The following is a 21,778-nucleotide window of genomic DNA, read 5'->3' as shown; positions in this document are numbered from 1 at the left end:
TGGTTTATCAAGTTTTGCTGGTAGCTGTAGAGAATCACAGTTTTCATCGTATTCGTCTTCACTACTTATGATATATTTTAAATTTCGTTTGTGTTCTCTTTTCTTACTTTGTACGTCATCTTCTACTTCAGTAGATTGTAAATCAGACACTTCTTCACATTCTTTTAGTTTTTTAAAGGCCTTACCAAATTCATCTGTATATAAATAACAATACTTTGAAATATATTTATATTACTGTACAAATAACAAACGAGTATAATGTTATACATAAAATACATACCACAAGTAAAAAATATACGTTCATGTCATACAATGCCCATGTATTTTCGTTTACTTGTTCTTCAGTAAACAGTGCTTTTTTAAATTGAACACTTGTCTTGTACGGAGGCCACCAGACTTGACTTTTCAGAGGCATAAACCATGATCGATGAATCAATGCAATTGTACCTTCTTCATGAGTATTACTGACAAATTGAATACCCACAAGACATTGTGAAACTATATTAACAAAGTTGCAAATAAGTTACTTCAGATTAATTTTATTTTAACTTGCATTGAACGTATTTAACCTAAGTAAACTATTAACGTAAATCTACCTAGATTTCACGTCCCCTTCTCATTGGGCATGACCAGTGATGGGAATCTCCCCCACGAAAACAGGAACGTTATGTCTACGTGAAATCCATGTGATTTTGTGGATTTCACGTGAATACAACGTGCATTCCACATGGAATCCACGTATGTTTTTGTGGGGCTTGGCCTTTTGGCATACCTACGCCACAGAGACTTTTCTATCTGTGTGCTCAGCCTACAATCAGTTTATCGTGCGATATAAATAGCAATATTTTTACGATAAACTGAATGTAATCGAGCTTCTCCCTCCCCACAGATTGAAAAGTATCTGTGCATAGATATGTCAAAAGGCCATGATTCCCATCACTGTACATGATGTGATTTTCAAGGTTAATGATAAAATATACATTTAATAGGTACTTACATTCAGTACTCAGCCTTTACATTAACCTATTGAGCTGTATAAGCACAAGCTATATGACATATGCACTAACACAGTAATTAATTTACGAATGAGCGAACGAGAGATATTTCACTGATCGCCATTTGCAGTTTTCCACGTCGAGTGCTTAAAGTCGCCCATGGAGAACGGAATACGCGAAGCCAGCACGACCAATGGGTGCATTCAGTACTACAAGCATTCAGCTCACTAAACGCTAAGTGAGTTCTTGCATTTGATTGACGTACATTTTTCGTTCTAAAGAAATATGCTAAATATATTTATAAATAAAATATATAAATATATTTATATATATATTATATATATATTATATATATATTTGTATATTAATATATTTATATATAAACAAACCTCTTCTAATACTTATCGAAAGTCTGATACGAAATTTTAAAGAATTGTTATAAATAATTATATTAGTACGCAATTATCGTCAGTTTATGACTGAAATATGACGTTAAAGTGGTATAGCATTTTGACGTCAATTAGAAGTCATGTAAATGACCGTATATAAATTGGTCATTTCGACGACATTTTGACGACATTTGACTAAAAGTGACCAGTTTTTAACGTCAAAATGACGTCTGCTTGCTACCTGGGATGGAACTGTCTCTGTCAGTCTGTCATACAAAATAATTGTACTTGTATTTATTTTCTTCATTGTTCTGCAAAAAAATATAGAAAGTAAGGAATATTATTGTAATATAAAATCGTTTTGCATATTTAAATATATCTAGTCATACCATGATTGTTTATCTGTAATCAATCGTTTTTTTTTCATACGTGATTTTCTTTGTGCGGCTATGAAAATAGGATTTTTTGCGGTCGAAGTATATTTACCAATGAGAAATTTATTAATTGCTGTACAAAATTTGTTGAGGCATTAGTTGTTGAGGTATTAATAATACTGGACAATATTGCAGTTTTTAGTTGTGCTTCATGTTGTGGATATCTTATAAAAGTGAAATGAAACTTTCCTTCAATTACACGTTCAATGTAATTTTTTATTTTGGATTAATTAATTAATTAATTAATTCGTGTTATGCTAAAATAACATTATATAATAATCATAATAACTGTACATATTTATAGTGCTCACAGTACTCAATAAAGCAATATCATTGTTATGTATCAGTAAGAACGTCAATGATAAAATATCAGCTCAAACATGTGGTTTGTTATATAAAATATGTTATATAAATGTTACATAACATTTTACCATCGATGTTATTTTATTGATATACAACAATAATACTGGTTTACTAAGTAATATAAATTTATTCTAAATGTGGACGATATTACAATTAAGAATATGTAACTATAGTATAAATATAGTAAAAAAGATTGTAATGGCCGAACTCCGCTGTTCGGTCGTCGCTACGCGTTTCGCGCGGATAATGCTCGTCGGAGTCCGGGTTCGAAGAGGAGCAAAGTAGCGAGACACTTGATAATGGCAATCGAAATAACTTAGCTTTATTCTATGCTTACTGAGATACAAGAGTTCGGCCCCGAAGGCGGTGTCGCGGGTCGCGTCTATTAGGCGCGTCGGTACGGTATGGTGTGGTGCGGTGAGCAGTATAAGCGCTCGTACGGACGGATAGGCCGCGCGGAAGGCGGGGCCTATTGCGCGACGCATGTAGACGGTAACGACGGTAACGGCGCGGTGATCGGTCTCGCTTCGCGACGCTGGGCGTTTCGGACAATTATCGCCCAATACTCGTCTCGCAATCGCTCGCGTATAGATGGCCGCCGGACCGGAGATTTCGACTCTCGGTCGAACGCACGCATGCGAGTCGCGGAATATGCGAAATGATTTCGTCCATCGGGGCCGAGGACTCTCGACAGAGAAAGCGTACGCACCTTCCCTTTTCCCTACGTTCGCGGAGGACAGCGACCAAGTGCTGCGGACACTCAGCGGAGACGGCGGACACACCGTCCCGGGTTCTTGGTCGCTAGACGGATCACCTGAAGGCTGAATACGCTCAGCGGAGTTCGCCGACGAACCCCTGACTCAAGGCGGCGGGTAAAGGCGAGAGACTGTCGAGTACGCTCGACTGACCACGCGTACGCACGAGCCCAGGAAGACGGGAAACGGCCAAGTATCGAGGACGCTCGATCGAGACTGTGGACGCACAATCCCGTGTTCTTAGTCGCCGGTCGGGTAGTTGGAAAGCGGAAGGCAGAGCGAAACGGCCCGGATATTCTTTCCTTCAGCATAGAGCGTCTGGATCGAACGGCGGTACGGATTGGTCTGGTGACTAGAAGCTCGATCGCCGCCGTTTTATAGTTGATCGCGCTACGATTGATACGGCGGCGATCGAGCGGCGCGCCTATCGGCGCGTGATCGCGGCCGCGCGCGCTAGCGGCAGCGCGTGATCGCCGCGGCGCGCGATAGCGGCGGCGCGAGATAGCGGCGGCGCGAGATAGCGGCGGCGCGATCGTTTCGGTAGCTTAGGGTGGCGTTAAGCGCCGTTCTTCGGCCCGACAGGTGGTCGGTCGGGCCGGTAGTAACGAGGTGCATCTGCGCCTCGTTACAAGATGAATTATATCATTTTATATTTACCTCTTCTATATAAGATGTATGTCTGATATCGTTCATTTCAAGTCCTAGCTGCAGTGGTTCCAATGTAACACTGTCTGGACAAAATTCTACATTACATGCAGATATTTCCATGTCTTCAAAACCAATATTAGTATTTGCTGCTATACATTTTATTCTACTGGGTATATTTATGCAAGGTATAGCATCATCTTTTAATTTGCGTCTAGTAAGTGAATAAATGTAATCTTCATGAAAATGTTTGTAGCAAACACGTACTTGATGTCTTAAATTGCTAATGACGTGTTTTATATTTTTATTTTAATACTTTTGAGCCATGACAAACGTCAACCAGGATCTTTTGGAAACTTATGCATAGATGGTTTTGCATTTGATGTACAACCTGGTACAATGCATGCTTTCCTCATGGTATCTGAAGTAATAAAATATGTAGATTTATTACTTACAGAACAACATAAATTATTGACAATAATTATACGAATAATTATACAATAATTATACAATACTTATATGAATGCTTTCGGATGCTTCCCATATAGCACAGAAGCTGCAGCAACATTGTTGTAACATTGCAAAATTGCATATTGCAGTGCAATATTACAGCAAAATTGCAAAAACAATATTGTGCAATATTATTTCTGCAATATTGTAGCTATATTGCAAAGATATTAATTTGCAGTAACAATTGAATATCCGTGGACGAATGTCCTATGTGACACTAAACGCTTTAACCTCCTCCGTTTTGTTGTAATCACTATTCGTTGATAGATGTTACAACAAAACTCGACTGCGATTGTTCAATTTTTAAAGCTTACGGCTTAAATCACCGAATGTAAAACTAGTTAAGGTTAAAGTCGGTCTTTACTCTATGACTTATTGTAAAACCAGCTTGTCGTCTAGAGATGCACGATCCCGATACCGATTCTATCTATAATCGATATTTTCTTTTCGATACAAGAAATTTTAGCATCGATACTGTGTACTTCGATTATGGTAAAGGATTGATACATTTGAATCGATTAATCGATGTCTTGTCCTTATGGTAAAGTAGCAAGTTGATTGGCGTGTCAAAAACCATTAGCCAATCAACTTCTTGTTTTTTGACAAACGTATATCTATCTTTTTCTAACCTGGCATCGTAGTTTATGTCGATCTTGTAGAAATGGCGTATCTTTACTGTAACTGCAATACGTTTCTGCGTCTTTTATACAAAAGGCATTATCTGTTAGCGCCAATTTATTTTCAATAGTTGTATGCCAGGAAATTCAAATTTCTCTATTATCTATATTATATATTTCTGTGCTTTTGTGGATATATGCCTTTCTGGATGTTTACTTTTATGAATATATGAATAATGCCAGGTCCAAGTAGTGTGGTTTGGAAACATTTTCGCAAAATTAACTCAAAACAAGCACAATGCAGGTGTTAAAACACTATTCTTTGTGTAGCAATACAACAAATTTTTGGACTCATCTTCAGAGGGTAAATGGAATAAACAAAGATAGCAAAATCGAAAAACTTACAACAGATTTAATAACTGACATCGACGATTCTGATTCTGTTAATGAAAATATGTTGGTAATTATTTTTGTGCTTATTTTTCATTTCTCTGTTATACGTCTAATATAAAAATTAGATAGTTTTTTATCTATATTCTTAACTCACTTCTATTAATAAGTTAATAAAAATACTTCTAAAAGTGACTTAGAATGTAACATGTACTATAGATGTTTGAGTAAAATTTTCCTCGAAACACAGATAGATGTTTTGGAATGCAACTTTGGTAAGTTAACTGGTAGTTAAATTATGTCTTTCTTTGTCTAAGTTAAAGAAAAAACAAAGACATATATGATTTAATTATCAATTAACTCAATTATCAATTAACTTACCAAGACGTTGGAAGAACCAGTTGTATATCTTGTATTTCTATTCTGTAATTTTTTACAATGGATATTTTCTATTTAATAACACAAGTTGACACAAGCTTCAGTCTGTCTTTTAGAATCTTTAACAAGACAACAAAGATAGATTGATACTTGTGTTATATACACAAATACAAAATTTATATTCCTTACTAGAAAATTTTCTTATTCTATCACATATTCTCTTTTTGTACAGGATGTTGTACTTCAAACATCTACAGCTAAGGATGTTCCTGTGAAAGTTCCTGCAACATTTCAACGTGCTAGAAAGAGAAACATCTCTGAATCTCTTTCTTGCTCTAATGACATTCGATCTCCTAAGCAATATTTGCTACAAGATTCTATACAAAGAATGAAATTGTTTGAAGGTATATCTTTTTCAAATACGTTTCCAAGAGAGAAGAGCATAATCTTCTCTAAATAGATTTTTTCGCGATTAAAATAAAAAATTAATTTTTTTGTTACAAATTTGAACGACATTTTTGTGATAGTGTAGAACAACAATAATAAACCTAAATATTATACAAGGGAAAAAAAAATAAAAAAGATTTAAAGATTTAGAATCAAGACAGGTCTGAAATTCATGCTTTAATATATTTATATTATTTCATATTAAAATCAAATATTTTTTCATTTTAGATGGTAGCACTCGATCAGCGCAGCTAAAAGATGCATTGCTGTACATGATTTGCAAAGATCGCTTACCCCTTTCTACTCCTGAAAAGAAAGGATTTCAATTTATATTAAAAAAAGCTGTATGATAGTTTTGGCGAGTAACGTGGCTATGAGCGAGATCAATTTTTAAGAAGGAACGTTTTCTATATATATAAAATTTTGTTACGAATAATATAAAAAATTAAATTTAAGTACCAAATGATTATATATAGTTATATTAGTTATAATATTAGTAGAATATAGTTATATACTTTTTGTTTCTTTCACTTAATATTGTTTATTAATGATTTTATATGGCATCCCAGATAGCAGATAATTAAAACAGAATGCATTCATATGTCACAAATTCTAAACTTATTTTCAGATGCAAATAGAATTCTAGAATTAAAAGAAGAATTCTTTTCTCAATTCTAAAACAAAAGAAAATTGCAAATTTGTTTCTGTATCATCTGCTTCATCTCGTTAGAAATATGGTTTAAAGCACCGGATATTGCAACTCGATCATTAAAATAAGTTTTCTTAAATCTGGGGTCCAATATTGTGGCAATAGCTATGGGGACATTTTGTTCAATGTTCATGAAACGACGGTTTAGTTCAGCAAGGATAAACCGTCTGAACTTTTCTGCTACCGGATCAAAATCCAATACATTTATAGAACGAATTTTCTAAAAAAATATAACAAATTTTTGTTAATATAGTTTAATTAATTATAGTATATGCGAGATATTCTTTGCGATATTGAAATATAATTAACTGAAAGAAACAAAAAGTATATAACTATATTCTACTAATATTATAACTAATATAACTATATATAATCATTTGGTACTCAAATTTAATTTTTGATATTATCCGTAACAAAATTTTATATATATATAAAACGTTCCTTCTTAAAAATTGATCTCGCTCATAGCCACGTTACTCGCCAAAACTATCACATAGTGATTAACATATATATTGATTAGATATTGATTATATATATTGACAGTATTGACAGAATACTTACTTCTCGCAATATATACACCATGGGTATAATTTTGCTAATTGTTGTGGAGTGCTCTGCGCTCATTTCTTTAGTTGCCTTGGTAAAAGGCCGAAGAATTGACGAGATTGTACGAATTGTGACTAATTCTGCTCCAGTCAACATATTCAGTGAAGAAAAATTTTAAATTACTTGACCTACTATGTCACTCAATTCTAAAAATCTCTCTAACATGAGAAAAGTGGAACTCCAACGAGTGACAACATCCTGTAGTAAATGAAGAACAGTACCTTCCGTTTTTCCTCTTTGCATTTGTATTTTTTTCAGCATGTCAGAAAAATTGTAGCTTTTGTGTGAGAAAGTAACTATTGTCTTCACTTTTTTTATTAAATCAAATACATCTGGAATATTTGAATTTGCTATCTCATTATCATAGATTATCTTCTTGGTTAATGCAGCTTTAGGAATGAGATTAAGTGTATGATCAAAGCATGGAATATATTTTTCAGTGCCAAATACAGTTTTAACCGCTTGCTTAATATTCTCGGCATTGTCTGTAACTACCATATTAACATTCCTGATATTAATACTCCACTCCTCACAAAAATTAATTATTTGTTCAGCTAAATGAACACTTGTATGGGATTCCGATAGTTGTGTTACTCCCAGCATTGCACTCTCCATGGTAGTGTTTATAAGAAAATGGACTATAATGTCGAGATAAGCGGTTGTGGTATGCTTCTCCGTCCAGCAATCACATGTTAAACATATAGATTCCATTTTCGTAATTTTGCTCTTCATACGTTCACTAAGAATATAATATTTATCTTCCATCATATTACTGACCCAGTAAACAATTTGATGCCAAATCGGCACCAAATTGGCACCAAATTTACCCAAAACTTGACGTCAAATCAGGTGCCATCTGTGTCCGCAAAAAGCTCGGGTTCTGGTACCAAAGATTGCGTACATAACCTAATGCCAAATTGACGCCAAATCCACAGCAAACTTTGGTGTCAGAATCCGACAGCAAATTGGCGCCAAATATGCAGCAAACCTTGATGTCAGAATCCGACAGCAAATTGACGCCAAATCCATAGCAAATCTTGGTGCCAGCCGCGATACCAAATTGATACCAAATCCACAGCAAACTTTGCTGTCAAAGTTTGACACAAATTTGACGCCAAGAATTAAATAAAATTTGTCGCTTTAATGCCATAATTTTTTTATTTCAGGAATTAAATGAGTCATAAATAAAAATATAAATGTTTTTATTAGAACCATATATATTACAAATTAGAGCTATTTAAATTTAAATAAATAAATAGGTAACTCCCTATATGTATATATGTTCAGTTCCACTCAATAAAAGATTATATTATATCATATATATATATATATATATATATATATATATGATATAATGTAAACTTTATTGAGTGGAACTTAAAAGTACCGATTGTTTAACACACGATTGCAACACAGATGTATCAACGTCAACGTCTTAAAAATGTGGCACTGAAAAGTGCCGATTTGCTCCACCCTCTTCGGGTAGAGTATGTGTGGTGTATGTGTGTAATGTGAGGCGTAGGAGCAGCACGCTACTCACAAGTGGCCCTGCCACTTGTACCACAAATACGTGTGATGTGTGTGTGCGTGTGTGAGCGTGTATGTGGAATCCCTCTCTCCTGCAGCAATTCCTCTCTCCTGTGCCAATCCCTCTCTCCTGTGACCGTGGATTGTCGCATCTGTAAATACCCTGTAAATACAAAAGTTTTTACCTTTTCAAAAAATTAACATAAAAATAAGTATTATCATAACTGTCGTAATTAACATATTACCGTTTATTTCCTTCTTGTTTCTTTATGTATTTTCGGGCTCTTCCTCTTGTTCTTCCTCACGACCGTCGCCCCATAAGTCCCTCATAAGATCCTTGGTCCTCCTGCCGTTGTTCCTTGTCTTCTGTTCCTGTGCCGCTCCTTAGCTGTTCGTAAGGCCGCTTGCATTTGAGTTTAGAACTCGGAACGCAGAGGCCTTTCGAAATGCCGATTACGACATATACCATCTGGAAAATTATGCTATCATTATATAACATGATATGTATCATATAGGTGCCGAAAAAAATATATTAATATCATGTGGCAAACACCGAACGTAGTGATATCATAACGACGTACTTGCTACGTCTGTCAAGATAGAGTTAAGTGACATGAATATATAAAAGCCTTATCATTTCTTACATAAAAACTTAGACGATATTCAGCCCTACACATAAATTTGCAGATTGGGTAAGTTACTATCATTTTCATAAGATCATAATAAATAACTTATGTGTTAGGCTTAAAATCGTTAAAGTTGTGATGCAAGGAATGGTAAGGCATTTATAGATTGCCGGTAATTATTCAGTTCAGGCTCCTCACCTCCGATTTGGCTGAAACTTACATATATTGTGTATTTTTACGCGTAGAAATTGAATCTATAAGTCAAAATTGTCGCTCTGCACTGTGAATTGAGATATAGGATCAGTTCTTTATAGCTGCACTCTGCTGAACTAATGCAATAAGTTAAAATCGGACAACTATATTTTTTCTCACTCTAAGTTATTGCATTAGTTCAGTATTGCAGCTACAAAGAACAGACCCAATAGTTAAAGTTGACTGGGATGACAGGTTAGAAAACCTGTCATACTAACGAGTTAATAGCAACACTAGTATACTCTGTGGCCAACCAAACAGCAATAATTTTATAGTTTCTAGATATACTTTAGAAGAAATGTTAGATTAAAAACAATTAAATCAGAATATTTATCAAAGTACCCAGCAAACACAATGTTACATGTAACGTACATGTTAGTTGTAATTTCTTATTAAATCTTTGTCTTCTCAAATGAGTATATATATTTGATTATAAATAATAAAAACATTTATTAAAAGATATATAAGAACGCAGGTGAGCACGCGCAGAGTATACTAGTGTCGCTACGATTAGTTGCGTGACAGATTTCCTAATCTATCATACCGGTCAACTTTAAAGTTTTATATCTCACTTCACGGTGTGGAGCGACGACTTTAGCTTACAGATTCGGTTTCTACGCGTCAAAATACATAATTTATGTGAATTTCAGCGACATCAGAGCTGAGGGGTCTAAACTGGATGATAATTACCTTATATTCATACGTGCTTATCCCTATCGAAATAGATATAGCAAGCACATCGCTACGTATGCGTCTTATTATTACTGTATTCATTATATATAAAAGTTACATGATCTTCAACGTCACACATACAGAGTGACAATGAAAATCGTAACATTCACACATAATAAATATAGAAATAATAAAACACATATACAACACGTTATGAACAAGAAGTGTACTTACCGTAGATGGCTTTCACCAAGCGAGTGTTGTACAATGCCTCTTGATTTTCCTTGCCCCCGAACCAAGTCAAAAGTGGCGTCAATGAGTCCTGGATGCTGTCCTTGAAACACAGATTTACAGCTTCTTTAAAGTTGAAGCCACCGATGTAATAGAAATAGTTGACCTGAAACAGAAAAGACAGGTATAATAACCAAACAAATATCAAGTGTAGTAAAAAGAAATCCATTATTTTTGCATGAAATTGAAGGCTTTAATTACCATAGTTAGAATCATCCGATTTAGGTCAAATATGCGCCGTTTTGTTCGATAACTTGTTGCCATTTCGAAGGTAATTTCATTATGCCTCTCTCATGGAAGCCCTCGTCCCTATTGGCAAAAAATTGAGACAGTCGATTTTCACAAGCCTCTCTTGAAGCGAATTTTTCACCAGCAAAATTGTTCGCCATGGACAGGAACAGATGGTAATCACTTGGTGCCAGGTCCGGACTATAAGGTGGATGCATAAGAACCTCCCAACCAAACTCCCGGAGCTTCTGGCGAGTCACTATCGATGTGTGTGGCCTGGCGTTGTCCTGATGGAACACAATTCCTCTCCTATTGGCCAAAGCTGGCCGCTTCTGGACGATTGCTTCCTTCAGACGGTCCAATTGTTGACAGTACAGTTCCGAGGTAAGTTGCTTCCCGTAGGGGAGCAGCTCATAGTAGATAATTCCCTGCCAATCCCACCAAACACACAGCAAAACCTTCCTGGCCGTCAATCCTGGCTTGGCCACCGTTTCCGCCGGCTCACCGCGATTCGACCACGACTGTTTTCGTTTGACGTTGTCGTAAGTGATCCACTTTTCATCATCAGTGACCAACCGCTTCAGAAATGGGTCGATTTTGTTGCGATTCAGCAGCGATTCGCAGATGGAAATTCGGTCCATGAGGTTTTTTTTCGTTAACTCGTGTGGCACCCATACATCGAGCTTCTTTTTGTATCCAACCTTATTCAAATGGTTCCAAACGGTTTTATGTGCAATCTTTAGCTCTTGGGCAATCGAAACAGTGCTTACATGACGGTCGGACTCGACAATGTCCATGATTTTATCGATATTTTCGACAACTGGCCTTCCAGTGCGTGGTGCATTTTTGACATCGAAATTACCGGAACGGAATCGACGAAACCAAAATTGCGCGTGATTGGCTGTTACAGTATCAGGACCATAAACACTATTCACATTTTCAGCCGCCTGGCTTGCGTTTTCGCCTTTATCGAAGAAAAACCGTAAAATATAGCGTATTTTCTCTTTGCTACTGTCAATCTTTGACGCGCGCTCAAACAAAACTAAGTCAACTAATCACAAAACTGTAACAAAAGTTTTTTTAGTACGAAGTCTCATCTTTCTAACGCCATGTAGTGAAACCCGCTCGGACTTATACAACGCGAGATACAGATAACTAAAGCCATCTATTGGAAAAATAATGGATTCCTTTTTACTACATCTGATAATACATCAAAAGGCGTCAAAATGTTTCTTTCTACTTACAGCATTGTTGTAAAGTTCTATATGAATATCCTGGGAAGCACGTAATTGTGCGATCGATGCTATGGGGAACATCTCTGGTCTACATGGCACTGAAGTACATTGGTTGGTGTTTTACACGCACTTGTAGATATTCTCCAAGAGTGTATTCATTTTTCTGACAACATAAAGTAAGGAAATATCAGTTTCAATTAATTTTTCTAAGATTAAAAAGTATATACTCACTTCATCTGTGTCTTCATATGATCTAAACGATCGTTTATCTCCCTGTATAGAAAAATAGCATTTTTTAACATTATTTTTGACAAATATACATATATATACACATATACGTACCGATATTGACTGTCCATCTTCTTCATTATCTGGTCTGGCATCATCGCAACACCATGCTGACCATAAGCTACTTGTTCAGACTGAAGCTGCACGTTCTCTCTCTGCATTCTTGTCCAACTCCGTGCGGTGTCCTGCAACTCAAAGTATTTATTACTAGCATAGTATGACGCTTCATTTTCCGGTACGTATGAATGATAAGTTTGGATGTGTGGTTCGTGTGTAGCTCCTGTAGGAGCAGTGTATGTGTGATGTTTGTGTGTGTAGGAATATGTGTGTGTGTATGAGGTGCCATGTATTGTGTATGTGTGGAATTATTAATTGAATGGGTACCGGTCTCTTTATCCTTATTCAGGATGGCCCTTATATCTTCAATATCCTCTTCGATCTCTCCCTCTGGTATGGCGCTTGGCGGGTATGCAGTCCTCTTCTGTGGTGGACCTTCATCCGATGAGGTAGTCTTGTAGCGAGTTAGTTTATTAACCACACGTTTTGGCCGGTCTTCCATCTGTAAGTGAAAACATGTATATAGATACATTAATATAGAATAATTGATAATAATATAACAATATATTCTTATAATATATAACTAATCAAACGATTCATTGTGTCTTCAGAAACAAAATAAGAAACAAATACAATTAATATGCTAATTCACAAACGTGGACTACGTGATGTAAAAACGATTGGATAGTTCCTCACGTAGTTAGCTTACTACCAATGAGTGGATCATTATTTAATAATATATCACATACGTTGCAATAACAAGTTACTCTGGAATTTTCCGTCCTCCGATGCTGCTGTTTCGACGGCTCATATGACTAGATTTAGACTCTAAACGCTATAAAAACTACAAAGCTTTAGGGTATGTTCGTGAACGTCATCCAAGTGTTCAGTAAAGTTTTATGAAATTAAATATTACGAGAACAATGAAGGTTGTTAGCACGCAACATATATGCGAATAGACAAATTTAATATATTCAATTTAACAGAAAGCAAAAGACAAATGTATGAAGCATGTGAGAAATGAAAATATGTAGATCATAAATAAACTATAAGCAAGTTTTATATCTTCTCGCTATGTATTATAAAAACGATGATGTATGTTTCTAAATGGTCTTCTTCATCACTACTGCTGTCGTCCATAGATAAATAATCCCAAAATGGTATTTTGTAATATTTTCCACGAATTTCGTTTAAAGGAACATAGAAACTGTCGTTACTCAATGTAGTACATTTGTATATTTGAAAACACGAAGATTTCATACCAACATCGTAAAAATCCTTTACATTTAAAAATCTTTTCACACACAAACGATAAAATTCATTGTTTTTGGTGATTTCACTGACGATGCAGATCGACCCATCATATAAAATACAACAATTGTCGCGTTCATCAATGCTTAATAAAATGTTATTAAAATTAATATTACGATACTGAGAAGAATTATTATTATTACCTAATTTTCACGCGCGAATAGAGGAATCAACGTTATATTCATTGTTTGTTCCGTGAAGCTGTTTTTCTGCCATTCTATTAAAAAACTGTTGTAATGGTAACCTGGTTTTCTGCAATATTTTCTAAATATAGACATGTTATTTTCATAAGGAAATGCAGAAAATGAATCCATATTTCCGAAACGTCTAACATCGTCAGTGAGATGAAGAAGACCGTATATATTATACGTAGTAAAATTTGGACCATACAAATTTACACAACGGAGAACAAATTTTTGCAATGCAAGTTCTGCAAAAGTGAGATGTTGTCCCGAAGGTGATTTTGATACTAAGATTCTAAGAGCAGCGTGTAAAAACAAGAAATGCTTATATATATTTTCCTCAAATAAGCCATACGTTACAACTGGGCCAGTATAGAGTAGAAATTGACGAAATTCTGTCGCTTTATATTTAGAAAAAACATCAAGAGATCTAGGACTTCGGACAAAATCCGAAGGACAATATTTTTGAAGAACATTTAACCTTGCATTTATTACAGATAAAGATTTTCCTGATAATTTAGATAACCGCGAGTATTTCCCATGTACCTATGCAAGTAAGAGTTTCTTCATTACACCTAAGCATACAAGATGCATGTAATCGAAAGGAACCTGTGAAACCATGCCTATCGGTATTAATGATAACGGACTTCTGCCCTCTCTATGATGATCCTCATCTAAACAATTAATATATTCCTCGTCAATTCGAAGATAACGATGAATGCCATTCAATGTAAAACGACTGTCCGAATATGTACCACAAATCTTACATTTTGAACAGGGTTGGCTAGACAGATGGCTACGGTGATTTAAAATAAAGGCTCGTGCTGGAGCATCAGCTATAAAACATCTTAAACGTATTTGTATCTTACAATTAAATAAAAATAATACCTCCATTAGACATAATTGCTTTAATATCTGTAACAAATTGTTGAAAAAAGTCATTAGGATCAGGTTGAGGTTTCTGAGTACCTTAGATCCCTACAACTATTGGTTTTGTATGTTTTAGATTTACAATTCTACACTGAATAGGCCAAATATGGACAGTACTTGATTTATCTAAATTACACCCATCAGTATTGAAATCTAATTCTAACTCTGTAAGATTTTCCAATAAAATATTTGCAAGAATCTCAACAATTTTACTTTCTAAGTCAACGTGGATATATTCCCCTGGTTCTACTTTTGATATTATAATATGATTTCGTGGTGTATTCAGAATCGTTCTAACATTTTTTGCCAAAGTAGAGAAACAAGAATGTGTTCGAAGAAGAGCTAATATACTATTACCTTGGACATAAGTTAAATTATTGTCTACGAAACACGATGCTAAACGTTCACTAAAAGATAATTCACTAGAAACATCCGGAGATAATGAAAATAAGTCGTTCATCTGTGAGTCACATGACGAAGAAGAAGATGTATCATCTATATTTATATCATCCCTAATATCAGGATTATCAATTGTGCAAGAAATATTTGATACATTTGATGGGCCAGGAAATTCTTGTACATGTTGAATATTATCTTGAACATTATCTGAACAACGAATATTATTGAGATATTTTTTCACACGTAAATTGCTTCTAATTTCATCCATAACTCTATTTTGCTGTCTAACGGATAATTTATCTAAAGCTTTCCACGAAATTGATGATTTAATATTAAATGTTGTCTTATTCATATTCACTTATCTTTCCTGCAACACAAACGATATTTGGTAATCTCCTCGGTAGCTTTCACAGCGAATCTTCACTCAGAAATTCTTTGTTAACCTTGCTCGTGCGACGGTTGAACTCAGAAAGACCAAAACAACGTAGGGGCCATGTGCTTTGTCCTTCTTAAGGCCCTTGCACGTAGAAAAGTTTTAACCGTAACCGTAAATCCGTAAGAAAATTGACCAATCACAGTCGATCCTTTCTCTTCTGACATTATAATAATCAACTGCGATTGGTTGATTTTCTTAAGCGTGGTCTACAAGGGACGCGTTCTGTTTCACGCATATGCGTGCATTTATATATAGTTCATATTACATATACTGTAGGAAATGCGCGCATAATGCGTGAAACGGAACGCAGTCTAGGTCAATCACAGTCTTTTCCGCGCAATTCAAAGCGATTGTCACTTTAGAAAGGACATTACGTTGTTTCAGTCTAAATTCAACCGTTGTGCTAGAGAGATTAAGGAAACATTTCTTAGTCAATATTAACAGTGAAAGCAGCGAAGATTCCTAAATATTACAAGTGAAGTCGTCGAAACAGCACCATCGGAGGACGGAAAATTCCAGAGTAACTTGTTATTGCAACGTATGTGATATATTATTAAATAATGATCCACTCATTGGTAGTAAGCTAACTACGTGAAGAACTATCCAATCGTTTTTACATCACGTAGTCCACGTTTGTGAATTAGCATACTAATTGTATTTGTTTATTATTTTGTTTCTGAAGACACAATGAATCGTTTGATTAGTTATATATTATAAGAATATATTGTTATATTATTATCAATTATTCTATATTAATGTATCTATATACATGTTTTCACTTACAGATGGAAGACCGGCCAAACGTGTGGTTAATAAACTAACTCGCTACAAGACTACCTCATCGGATGAAGGTCCACCACAGAAGAGGACTGCATACCCGCCAAGCGCCATACCAGAGGGAGAGATCGAAGAGGATATTGAAGATATAAGGGCCATCCTGAATAAGGATAAAGAGACCGGTACCAATTCAAGTAATAATTCCACACATACAAAATACATGACACCTCATACACACACACATATTCCTACACACACAAACATCACAACATACACTGCTCCTACAGGAGCTACACACGAACCACACATCCAAACTTATCATTCAAACGTACCGGAAAATGAAGCGTCATACTATGCTAGTAATAAATACTTTGAGTTGCAGGACACCGCACAGAGTTGGACAAGAATGCAGAGAGAGAATGTGCAGCTTCAGTCTGAACAAGTATCTTATGGTCAGCATGGTGTTGCGATGATGCCAGACCAGATAATGAAGAAGATGGACAGTCAATATCGGTACGTATATGTGTATATATATGTATATTTGTCAAAAATAATGTTAAAAAATGCTATTTTTCTATACAGGGAGGTAAACGATCGTTTAGATCATATGAAGACACAGATGAAGTGAGTATATACTTTTTAATCTTAGAAAAATTAATTGAAACTGATATTTCCTTACTTTATGTTGTCAGAAAAATGAATACACTCTTGGAGAATATCTACAAGTGCGTGTAAAACACCAACCAATGTACTTCAGTGCCATGTAGACCAGAGATGTTCCCCATAGCATCGATCGCACAATTACGTGCTTCCCAGGATATTCATATAGAACTTTACAACAATGCTGTAAGTAGAAAGAAACATTTTGACGCCTTTTGATGTATTTGTTTGGTTATTATACCTGTCTTTTCTGTTTCAGGTCAACTATTTCCATTACATCGGTGGCTTCAACTTTAAAGAAGCTGTAAATCTGTGTTTCAAGGACAGCATCCAGGACTCATTGACGCCACTTTTGACTTGGTTCGGGGGCAAGGAAAATCAAGAGGCATTGTACAACACTCGCTTGGTGAAAGCCATCTACGGTAAGCACACTTCTTGTTCATAACGTGTTGTATGTGTTTTATTATTTCTATATTTATTATGTGTGAAAGTTACGATTTTCAGTGTCACTCTGTATGTGTGACGTTGAAGATCATGTAACTTTTATATATAATGAATACAGTAATAATAAGACACGCATATGTAGCGATGTGCTTGCTATATCTATTTAGATAGGGATAAGCACGTATGAATATAAGGTAATTATCATCCAGTTTAGACCCCTCAGCTCTGATTTCGCTGAAATTCACATATTTATGTAAATTATGTATTTTAACGCGTAGAAACCGAATCTGTAAGTTAAAGTCGTCGCTCCACACCGTGAAGCGAGATATGAAACGTTAAAGTTGACCGGTATGACAGGTTAGGAAATCTGTCACAGCAACTAATCGTAGCGACACTAGTATACTCTGCGCGTGCTCACCTGCGTTTTTATATATCTTTTAATAAATGTTTTTATTATTTATAATCAAATATATTGCGACGCGATTTTCGCTCGCCGTCGGCAAACGACCGTCGGCCCACGCGTCTCGGCCGTTCACTCTCACAAAAGTGGTTGGGCGCCAGGTGCAGCGGGCTGCACCGATCACCAACGCGAAACGGAACGCCACCAAAGGGCCAAGACACGCGAATTCGACGGGACCGGTAGCTCCTCGGTATTTTAAGTCGGTAGACGGAAGGGTTCGATCGGGTATCCGGGTCGCAGTCGGGAAAACACAAGAATAGTAATGCGCGTTTTGATTATCTCACTTTTTATTCTCTCGGGAATCGGAACGGTCCAACCCCTCGATACGGTAAACTCCGCTGTGTGCTCTCGCGAATTCGAGCTTTGCTCTTCGCCGACAACTAAAACGAGACACTGTACGCACGCGACACCGAAACAATAAAGCAGGTGGACGGTCTTACAACTTCGGGAACCTTCCTGCGGCGTGGTCCTTCGCTTTCCTCCTTCCTCCACTCCCTCGGGCGCAACGCAGCCACCGATGGTTCCTCCTTGGACGAGGGGAACACCAAAAAAAACCTTTTCTCCCGCTAACTTCAAAACGACTCTTTTCCGCAACGATAGGCAATAAGCAATCCGCAATGCTCGGAAGCAGACCGGCGATATCAGAGAGAGCGAAAACGGCAGTCCCCTCTTTTATCTCCTTCCACAGAAATGTTTTCTCGTTCTCTTCTGTTGTGTCGTGCTACCCGTCTCTCCCCGTTCCTCGTTACCTCTCCCAATACGGGAATCCTTCCGCGGATCTCTGTTTTCGATCCGCGGGACGGGTGCTCGGTCTCACTTTGGCGCGTGCTCTCTCTCTCGCTCCCGCGGTCTCCTCGCCTAGGCCGGCTTTGTCTAAACGGCGATCACGCTCCGAGCACGGGAGCACCGACAGCTTCTTCGGATATTCCTGCAGGCCTGGGGACACGGGAACGGCAGCGAGAATCTCTTAAGGCGATACGGGAATCAGTAATATTACTCATAAGGGGGAGCATTCACCTGAGGTGGCGGTCTTGTCGAGGGGATGCGTCCTCTTCCTTCCTCTGATCCCTCCGGTCCTGATGGGCGGCACAGGAGGTCCAGGGGCATAGAGCTCGGGGACGCGGGACCGTTCCACCTGCGCCCTCCTATTACTAACACTAATTAATACGGGGGCGCAATGCGGCTCCCCCCCCGCAATTCTCGCGCGATGTACTGTCCGCCCCCCCCCCCGCAAACCTCACGTAAGGACCGAGAGTTCGCACTGGGACGGGCGCCTTCCCGGCTGCCACGTCACAATATATACTCATTTAAGAAGACAAAGATTTAATAAGAAATTGCAACTAACATGTACGTTACATGTAATATTGTGTTTGCTGGGTACTTTGATAAATATTCTGATTTAATTGTTTTTAATCTAACATTTCTTCTAAAGTATATCTAGAAACTATAAAATTATTGCTGTTTGGTTGGCCACAGAGTATACTAGTGTTGCTATTAACTCGTTAGTATGACAGGTTTTCTAACCTGTCATCCCAGTCAACTTTAACTATTGGGTCTGTTCTTTGTAGCTGCAATACTGAACTAATGCAATAACTTAGAGTGAGAAAAAATATAGTTGTCCGATTTTAACTTATTGCATTAGTTCAGCAGAGTGCAGCTATAAAGAACTGATCCTATATCTCAATTCACAGTGCAGAGCGACAATTTTGACTTATAGATTCAATTTCTACGCGTAAAAATACACAATATATGTAAGTTTCAGCCAAATCGGAGGTGAGGAGCCTGAACTGAATAATTACCGGCAATCTATAAATGCCTTACCATTCCTTGCATCACAACTTTAACGATTTTAAGCCTAACACATAAGTTATTTATTATGATCTTATGAAAATGATAGTAACTTACCCAATCTGCAAATTTATGTGTAGGGCTGAATATCGTCTAAGTTTTTATGTAAGAAATGATAAGGCTTTTATATATTCATGTCACTTAACTCTATCTTGACAGACGTAGCAAGTACGTCGTTATGATATCACTACGTTCGATGTTTGCCACATGATATTAATATATTTTTTCCGGCACCTATATGATACATATCATGATATATAATGATAACATAATTTTCCAGATGGTATATGTCGTAATCGGCATTTCGAAAGGCCTCTGCGTTCCGAGTTCTAAACTCAAATGCAAGCGGCCTTACGAACAGTTAAGGAGCGGCACAGGCACAGAAGACGAGGGACAACGGCAGGAGGACCAAGGATCCAGAGGGACTTATGGGGCGACGATCGTGAGGAAGAACAAGAGGAAGAGCCCGAAAATACATAAAGAAACAAGAAGGAAATAAACAGTAATATGTTGATTACGACAGTTATGATAATACTTATTTTTATGTTAATTTTTTGAAAAGGTAAAAACTTTTGTATTTACAGGGTATTTACAGATGCGACAATCCACGGTCACAGAAGAGAGGGATTGCCACAGGAGAGAGGGATTGCTGCAGGAGAGAGGGATTCCACATACACGCTAACACACGCACACACATACACGCACACACACATCACACGTATTTCGCAGGGCCACTTGTGAGTAGCGTGCTGCTCCTACGCCTCATATCACACACATACACCACACATACTCTACCCGAAGAGGGTGGAGTAAATCGGCACTTTTCTGTGCCACATTTTTAAGACATTGACGTTGATACATCTGTGTTGCAATAAACAATCGGTACTTTTCAGTTCCACTCAATAAAAGTTTACATTATATCATATATATATATATATATATGATATAATATAATCTTTTATTGAGTGGAACTGAATATATATACATATTGGGAGTTACCTATTTATTTATTTAAATTTAAATTGCTCTAATTTATTATATATATGGTTCTAATAAAAACATTTATATTTTTATTTGTGACTCATTTAATTCCTGAAGTAAAAAAATTATGGCATTAAAGCGACAAATTTTATTTAATTCTTGGCGTCAATTTTGTGTCAAACTTTGACAGCAAAGTTTGCTATGGATTTGGTCAATTTGGTATCGCGGCTGCCACCAAGATTTGCTATGGATTTGGCGTCAATTTGATATCGCGTATGACGCCAAAGTTTGCTGTGGATTTGGCGTCAATTTGGTGTCGCGTGCTGGCGCCAAGATTTGCTGTGGGTTTGGCGTCAATTTGGTGTCGCGTTGACACCAAGGTTTGCTGCGTATTTGGTGCTAATTTGCTGTCGGATTTTGACATCAAGGTTTGCGCTGTATTTGGCGCCAATTTGCTGTCGGATTATGACACCAAAGTTTGCTGTGGATTTGGCGCCAAGGTTTATCATGTATTTAGCGTGAATTTGTTGTCGGGTTCTGCCACCAAGGTTTACTTTTTATTTGACGCCAATTTCTTGTCGGATTTTTGTCAAGCCTTGCTCTGTATTTGACGTTAATTTGGCATCAAATTGTGTACGCAAAGTTTGTTGCATATTTGTTAACAATTTGTCGACGTTATTTGAAATACAAGTTTTGTTTCAAATTTGTGCTGTTTTTGCTGACAAAATTTGTAGCATGTGTTTGGAATTATTTGGCATTACAAATTTGGCTATCTGGGGAGAATCGTACGACAAGGTGGGGTCCATAAGGGCAAAGCTTTTTTTAATATAATTTGAAATCCTCTCTTTTCAGCAGTAGAAAGGGGTAAGCTTTTTAACATAGTTAAAAAGCTTTTTAACGGTGAGGCTAATAAGGCAGTTGCGTCTGTAGTTCAAA

General features: G+C 36.8%; 1 protein-coding gene and 2 long non-coding RNA genes across 5 annotated transcripts; 1 reads left to right on the top strand and 2 right to left on the bottom strand.

Annotated features, from left to right (window-relative positions):
- Positions 1-6,597: 6,597 nt before the first annotated feature.
- On the bottom strand, positions 6,598-8,006 carry LOC112588967 (zinc finger BED domain-containing protein 4-like). Its single transcript, XM_025300414.1, has 3 exons — positions 7,460-8,006; positions 7,194-7,318; positions 6,598-6,852 (listed from the first exon to the last, which is right to left on the bottom strand). The coding sequence occupies exons 1-3, from the start codon at positions 8,004-8,006 to the stop codon at positions 6,598-6,600; spliced, it is 927 nt and encodes a 308-aa protein (XP_025156199.1).
- A 1,409-nt stretch (positions 8,007-9,415) lies between these two features.
- On the top strand, positions 9,416-12,189 carry LOC112589003 (uncharacterized). 2 transcript variants are annotated; one of them, XR_003113177.1, is made up of 3 exons: positions 9,416-9,457; positions 10,555-10,730; positions 12,081-12,189. It is a non-coding gene; the product is annotated as an uncharacterized LOC112589003 (long non-coding RNA). The 2 variants fall into 2 exon arrangements; XR_003113176.1 differs by lacking the exon at positions 9,416-9,457 and adding an exon at positions 10,363-10,389.
- Positions 12,190-17,260: 5,071 nt separating this feature from the next.
- On the bottom strand, positions 17,261-19,560 carry LOC112589002 (uncharacterized). Of its 2 annotated transcripts, none has more exons than XR_003113172.1 (3): positions 19,538-19,560; positions 17,351-17,526; positions 17,261-17,293 (listed from the first exon to the last, which is right to left on the bottom strand). It is a non-coding gene; the product is annotated as an uncharacterized LOC112589002 (long non-coding RNA). The 2 variants fall into 2 exon arrangements; XR_003113174.1 differs by lacking the exon at positions 19,538-19,560 and adding an exon at positions 17,735-17,776.
- Positions 19,561-21,778: the final 2,218 nt, after the last annotated feature.

Source organism: Harpegnathos saltator, unplaced genomic scaffold (assembly GCF_003227715.2).
Source record: "Harpegnathos saltator strain DR-91 unplaced genomic scaffold, Hsal_v8.6 scaffold109, whole genome shotgun sequence".
NCBI lineage: Eukaryota > Metazoa > Arthropoda > Insecta > Hymenoptera > Formicidae > Harpegnathos > Harpegnathos saltator.
This window is presented reverse-complemented; position numbering and strand designations above follow the sequence as displayed.